A 7,552-nucleotide genomic window follows, 5' to 3' on the forward strand; every position below is an offset into this window, starting at 1 on the left:
TCTTTAACACTTCTCTTGTTATACTGCGAAGTCAATTTAAATAAAGAAGTGGCTATTTGTGGTGTAAACAGCCACTTCTTCAAGATGGCTATGGTCTGATTGAGTTAAAAATTTTAATTTTAAAATGTTCATTTTTATGAATCTTATCACTTTCAAGGACTTACAAAACGTCTAGTCATTTCAAGACACAATTAAACAGGATCTGTTTGATCTGCGCTCTTCATACAAGTTTATATATGTGTTGACGAAGCTACTTTGAACCTGTAACTTCCCAAGATACAAGCTAATCATAACTTATAGGTAGTTCAACTACAGTCAGTAGTTAAAAAGTAGTTAGCTACACAACAAGCTACTACAGTAAAAAAAAAAAAAAAAAAATGTAATTAAGAAAATTAAGATTTATGCATTTACTAATTGAGTAATCTTTAATAAAATAAAAAACGGAATATTTTTTTGTATATTAATACAATTAGTTACAACAAGTAATATTAATACAACAAGTTCTTTAAAGCTATTTAAAGAAGAAAATATTAAAATCAGGTGATATTCAAATTCAATAATATTACCCAATAGTTTAATTTAATTATGGTAATTTTTTCCCCTTCCATAAAATAACCATGGATTTACTACAGTAACCATAGTTTAACCATGATATTTGTAGTAAAATTATATTAACCACAAAATGAAGCATGGTCCCTCTTGGTTACTACAACATTAATATATTAAAGCTATGGAACTGGATGCTACAGTATTACTGTAAAACAATGGTTAATTATTTTAAAACTATGGTTTCGAAACAACAAAACAAACAAAAACATGGTTACTACAGTCATGGTTACTAAAATATTACAGTAAAACCATAATTTCCATCAAAGAAACAAGGTTACTGCAGTTAAACCTTTTCAAAACATTTTAATGTACACATCATTTAGAGACCAGATGTATACAATTATTTTTAATAATTTGTGAATAGTTATGAAGACAGCTTTTTTTTCCTTTTGTATTAATCATAATTGCCAAAGCAAGAATCTTTATTAATATTTATTCTTATGGTTAGGGATTTGAACGAATTATATAAAAACATTATTTTCAAGTATCCATATTTTAACATAAAATCGTGTATCAGCTCCACCAAGAGACCAAATAGTTGATCTAACTTGAAATATGGTGTAGGTTACAAGTACTTCAATCTTTTAAAAGTTGAGTCAACTCTATAAATAGACTTCATCAAAGTGAACATGAATGACTCTGATGGTGACTTTAAACAAAACACAACTTTTTACAGCAAAACAAAATTTAAAAAATGTAAAAAGCTAAAACATAATTTTTTTTCAACAGATTATTTACATGTCCTCATAATCAGCACGCTTGGACCAAACACTCTTATATAAATCCAAGCGCAGGAGATTGTGGGTAATGTCTTCAGCCACAATGCTTCTCCAGTGGGCATGCTCAATAGCAGACGCAACAATGTGAAGTTCATAGTGCTCAGCCTTACAAGTCTCCCACAGATTTTAAACCATGAATTTTCAAGAACTTTCCATGACTTTAACAAATATATAACATCCTTAGAAATATTGAAATCAAAGATTCAAATTTCCACATATTTCATGATTTTCCGTGGTAGAGCATGGATTTATAGACCTATAGACTTAAAACGTAAACTTCCATTTCCAGGTGTACAAAGTTTTCACAGAAAATGCAGTAAATGGACAATCATATGCAGTTATTGCAAAAAAACATTTAGTGAACTAGTTTAGTACGGTTAATATATAATAAAGTACAATTCAACATCTGATGAAAATATTACTTAAATAATGCACTTATTAAATGTATACATTTATATTTCATAAGAAAATATTCCTTGTCAAAGAATCAGAGGGTCAGTGATAAAATCCTGCATGTTCTACCTTCACCACCAAACTTGACATTGTGCTCAATGTTTACAAATGTAAGTTGCTCTGATTTAAATTACATAAAAGTTGTCCATTGTTTGTTTTAAGTAATCCCAATTTTTGGACAATAGATAGTTCTATTAACTTTTAAAATTGAGCTTATCTGACACAATTGAAGTTGGATTTTTTACAGTGTATGCACAAATTTAGAGAAAAAATGGCTCTGTGATTAGACTTTTTGTTGTTGTCCCCAGATTTCAAACAATAGGCCGAGCAGACGTTCTTTATAAGGTGATGGCTGGAAAAGTTCAGCTGCATTTCTCCCAAGGCCTGGACCTACAGTGATATGGCGGCTGAACATAAAGGTACCAGGCCTGCGGCGGGACACATGTAAATCAGCAGATAAACGGCCCGGAGAGGAATCTGCCAGAGATGGCCCCCACCTGGGGTAATGCATTTGTGCAAAGACTTTAAGGGATGCCTATGTGGTCAATAGAATAGCCATCCTGCCTTTTAATGAGATTTGTGAGAAGATGTAAGGCCATAATGTAGCTGAATGTACTGTAAGGGTTTTTGCTACAGGACCTAGATTTTAAATTGGGCATTGGCCAGTTGTGTTTTAACACAATTTTACCTTATAAGGGTTAAAGGAATATTCTGGATTAAATAAAAATTATTATTATAACATTATTTATGGCATAATGTTGATAACCACAAAAAAATAATTTCTACTTGTCCCTCTTTTATTGAAATGATAGTTCACACAAAAATGAAAATTCTCTAATTGTTTACTCTCTCTCATGATATTCCAGGTGTGTATGACTTTATGTCTTCACCAGAACACATTTAAAGAAAAAATAGAAACATATCTCAGCTCAGTAGGTCCTTAAAATGCAAGTGAATGAAGATTTCTCTTTTGAAGCTCCAAAAAAACAGACAGTCAACAAAAGGGTCATCGATTCAACTCAAGCTGTTAAATGAATGTCTTTTAAAGTGATACCATCACTTTTGGTGCGAAAAAATATCAATATGTAAGTACCTTTTAACTACAATCAAACGCTTCCGGTAAGCTTCACAAGTCCATGCGGTCTCGCGTGTGATGTATTCGCATTGCCATGATACAGACGCAATCTCACATTCTCGACTCAGTTGAGACATCCAGGATAAGCACACAAACGCACCATTGGGAGTAAAGAAATAGATCAATACTAAACCAAAACCAACCAAGCTACTGTGCATTCCTTCTCACTTGTAAACAGCGTTGCATGTTCCTCAGTTCTTGCATGTTTTAAATGCCAATGCGATTACGTCACGCGCATACCGCTACAGAACGGAAGCATGATTTTTAGTTTAAATAGTACTTAAATATTTATCTTTTTCACACCAAAAACAGTCGTGTTGCTTTAGAAGACATTAATTTATCCGCTGATGTCAAATAGATGATGTTTATGCTGACTGTTTGTTATTTTTGGAGCTTCAAAAGAGAAATCTCCATCCACTTGCATTTAGGACCTAATGAGCTGAGATATTTTTTATTTTTAAATGTGTTCTGGTGAAGACAGGAAGTCATATACACATGGTCTATCATGAAGGTGAGTAAATCATTAGTGAATTTACATATTGGGGTGAACTATCCTTTTAAAAAGCACTTACAGTATGACACTTACCACAGAGGTGAATGGGGCCAGTCCATAAACACAAAAAGTCAAACAAGTTCATTCAAAAATATAGCCACGAGATGTAAACATTATACATGTAAACATAATTTTAGTGTGAAAAAATTGCTTACTAACCATCTGTATAAGATTATATGCAACATTGGAATTATAAGGTATATGTTTGTAATATTGGACATACTTAATACTGATAAGGTTTGTAAGCAATTTTATCACACTACAATCATGTTAACATGTATAATATGAATGTCTTGTGGCTAAATACACCCTCCTTTATCTAAGCATAGATCTACATCTACTGAATGTTTGTCTAATTGTATACTTGCCTAATGAATTAATTCCATCCATCGTAAGAGAAAGAATGAGGGCATTGACCAGAACTTTCCATCTTAAAATGTAAATATGCGTCCACAATAGAGTGAATTTGCATGCCAAATGTTATTAATAGCATTAACTGATACTAGTAATGAAAGAACAAATTATGTTTAAACTTTGTAGGACTTATTTTATTAAATAAAAGACATAAAATAAAGAGTAAATTAAATAAGTTGCTTACAGTACCAAAAGCTATATATATATATATATATATATATATATATATATATATATATATATATATATATATGTATATGTATATGTATATATATATGTATAACACAACTACATTACAAATGTACATCACAGACACTTTACAGAAATTCAATGATCCATGAAAAAGTAGTCCTCTCGTTTTCACACTCTTGAATAGACTTATACACTTATCTTTCATAGAAACAAAATATAAATGTCAAGCACATGACAGCTCATCTAAAAATATATACTGTATATGTACATAGCTCATGTTGTTAGTTTATAACTCATTTCCTGCATGGGCTAATTTCTGACATTACTACTGAACTTCGTGGGGAGATTGTCCACTGGGTAAACGGTTGGGCCAGTTTTCATTGTTGGGGGTCCATTCAAGAGAATCCAGTTGCAATGCTGTGTCAGTTCAACTAAAAAGATCTTGAGTAACACTTTGGCAAACTCTTTGCCCACACACATCCTGGAGCCACCTCCAAAGGGAATGTAGTTAAACCTGGAGTTGGAGTATTCCAGACCTTTGCCCATGAACCTCTCTGGCTGGAACTCATCTTTGTCCGGGAACACATCTGCAACGTCATGCGTGTCACAAATGCTGTAAATGACATTCCAGCCTTTAGGTATCTGGTAACCCTGAAATAAAAGAAATAACATTGGATGTAAAAAAGGTAACAATTTGTGCCCAGTATATCATCATACAGAGAATTGTGATATTACATTTAATATTTGGGGTGTACAGATACATCTAAGCTATTGTAACACATCTTAATATTTTTGTAGTTGAGATACATGCAGCTTAACCTTGTATTTATTCCCATACAGAAATCTGATATGTGTGATATGCAAAACAGATATATGAAATACGTGTTGCATAGATAGTTTTGACTGATACAAAAATGCCACATTTGTATAAAATACATTTCAAAATACTACAAAAAGTTTTCATTTATGTAACATTCTTTCCAAAATACTGGTGGAATCTATAATATCTACATGTATTTTCAAATATATGAACTAAAATTCTCTATATATACACATGTATGTTTATAAATGGCTATATATTAGAATTATGCATTGCTGAGAAACTACATGAAATATATGTATTGTTTTTACTTTAGAAAATTAATTTGTCAGACCACAAGACTAAAATAAACTGGTGAACCACTGAAAATGATTTACAAATGAACTAGTAAAAGGAAGAAGTTGGTAAAAAAAAAAAAAAACTCAAAGAAATGGTAAAACATACACTTTCCCTTATACGTTCACATACATTTTTACATTTTAAGTCTTGATCTTGACTAAAGGTCCATGGACATGTAACACATCAACTATACTTTGATATTAATCTCTTAAATGTCAACTTACATTAAGTTCAAAAGTTTTGAGTGCCACTCTGAAACCTCCAGGTACAGGGGGGTTTAGTCTGAGGGTTTCTTTAATCACACATCCAGTGTACTTAAGTTGTTCCAACAGCTCCAAACTTATGGTCTTTCCAGGTGAATAGATGCCCATTTCAACCTGCATATAAACATATTTTTTACATTAGCCCCACACATTGCCATCAAGTTTAGAAGAACTGAAAGAACTGAAATTTTTTTGGATCATACCTTCTCCTGTAGCTCCTCTCTAACTTTCTGCACCACCTCTGAATTCAGACCCAAGAACATTACCAGCGAGGTTGCAGTACTGGCTGTGGTCTCATGACCTCCAAAGAGAAGCTCAGTAGCCGCTTCTTTCATTGCCTGGGGGGAAAAAATGTAATCAATGCTTTGCCCCTGATGGTTTTTGCTTTGCTTCTGGACATAAAATACTATCAGACAAGCTTCATAGGGAAACCGTTACCTGTAAACTGAAGGGCTCGTCGCTTTTCCTGCTGTTCTCAATCAACAGTTGAAGAGCATCTTTGTGCTTTTGCTCATTTTTGTTGTTATCATCCTGAATTTTCTTCCTGATGTTCTCTTCGATTTTAGAATGAATGAAATTTCGTGCTCTCAGACCCTGCCAAACAAAGGATAGATTGCAATTGAATTCACTTGGGGTTAAATGTCACATAGAAACATTGCCTCTTAAAAAACTGTCAATATAGCTTACCCTGTACAAGCCGCTGAAGGGAACATCAATAGGGAGGGAGAACAAGTTTTTGATCATTTCTTCAAAAGCTTCCACCAGTTCTTGCTCATCCGTCTTGATCTGCTCAGGCTCAAAACCAAGCAGAATTCTCATGGCGATACGGAACATGAGGCGCTTCATCTCCGGGTAAACCAGCACACATGCATCTCTCTGCAGCCAGTCTTGTATGGCACTTTTCACCTCCAGTTGGATCAATGGGATGTAGTGCTCAAGAGCATCTTTTGAGAACGCTCTCATGATTGCCTAAATCAAACATTTATACAATCAGTACATCGTTATTGTATCTCATTTTAACACAAAGTGTAAAGTTGAAGCCAATTTTAAGAGAATAACAGTGCAGCCTTACCCTTTTCTTGTTTTTATGCTGTGTGCCATGGACATTGGAGAGGGTATCTGAGCCCAGTATAGTCCTGACTGATGCTGGCCACTGAACAGAGACCAGTTTGTGTTCACCAAGAAGAATCTGCCTCACATTATCAGCACCCATCACCCTGACAGTCGGGTTGCCAAAGAGATGCGTCTTATAGATGCATCCATATTTTTGGCGTTTCATCCGGAGGAATTTCCGTCTCTGTCGGTATAAGGAAAATTGTTATTGGAATGAATTACAAGAATTAAACGAATAAGTTCGAATAAACTAATTAAACAGTGAAAGAGTCCATATTAAGTCCAATATTATTGCATCCAAAATGAAAACATCTGTGCGAAATATTTTGCGCATTGCATTTCCAAAAAGTATAACTTAAAGTTGAAACTTAAAGTCGTCCACGCAACTCTACTGAACTCGCATAGTTCTTCTAGATTTACCTGGAGGATCAGCTGAAGCGTTTCTCCAATGAACGGCAAGCCCATGGTACCAGGCGGCAGCGGGCTGCCACAGCTCGGATCAACACGCCGAATCATTAACTTCTCCCACAATTTCACCGCTGCGAGAAAGAGTAAAACCGGGAGCACGATCGTGCAGAGAAAAGTCACAACGACAGTGTACAGACCCATTCTGAAGCGCGCAACTATCGCCGACACCCTTTGGAGAGGAGACGCGTCTTTACGCGCAGACTGCGAGTCTCAGGACTGGTGCGCCCTTATATATCCATTGAGCGCAGGTCTCCTCCTGTTACCTTCCTCAGATAAATTAGTTCACACAAAGTTCATCTTTAATTGTGGTGTCATCTGGCACCGCCCACGGGGCAGAAGAAGCCGCTCCAAAATCTGAGCCATTTGTTATAGGCGCATTTTAATACGACCTCCTGTAGCAGGCAGACAATCCTG

General features: G+C 34.7%; 1 protein-coding gene across 1 annotated transcript; it reads right to left on the reverse strand.

The window, feature by feature from the left end:
* Positions 1-4,232: 4,232 nt before the first annotated feature.
* On the reverse strand, positions 4,233-7,323 carry LOC127633756 (cytochrome P450 26A1-like). Its single transcript, XM_052113040.1, has 7 exons — positions 7,091-7,323; positions 6,630-6,854; positions 6,245-6,526; positions 5,996-6,151; positions 5,761-5,895; positions 5,519-5,671; positions 4,233-4,786 (listed from the first exon to the last, which is right to left on the reverse strand). The coding sequence occupies exons 1-7, from the start codon at positions 7,277-7,279 to the stop codon at positions 4,445-4,447; spliced, it is 1,482 nt and encodes a 493-aa protein (XP_051969000.1). The 5' UTR covers positions 7,280-7,323; the 3' UTR covers positions 4,233-4,444.
* Positions 7,324-7,552: the final 229 nt, after the last annotated feature.

The sequence above is a fragment of the Xyrauchen texanus genome, chromosome 40 (assembly GCF_025860055.1).
Source record: "Xyrauchen texanus isolate HMW12.3.18 chromosome 40, RBS_HiC_50CHRs, whole genome shotgun sequence".
NCBI classification, from domain to species: Eukaryota; Metazoa; Chordata; class Actinopteri; order Cypriniformes; family Catostomidae; genus Xyrauchen; species Xyrauchen texanus.

Excerpts from the sequence above, each read along its gene's own strand:
- LOC127633756 (XM_052113040.1), bottom strand. The coding sequence starts at position 7,279 with ATGGGTCTGTACACTGTCGTTGTGACTTTTCTCTGCACGATCGTGCTC. Across the intron at positions 6,855-7,090 it reads CGCTTCAGCTGATCCTCCAG|AGACGGAAATTCCTCCGGAT; the intron begins GTAAATCTAGAA and ends TTATACCGACAG. Across the intron at positions 5,896-5,995 it reads ACGAGCCCTTCAGTTTACAG|GCAATGAAAGAAGCGGCTAC; the intron begins GTAACGGTTTCC and ends TTTTCCCCCCAG.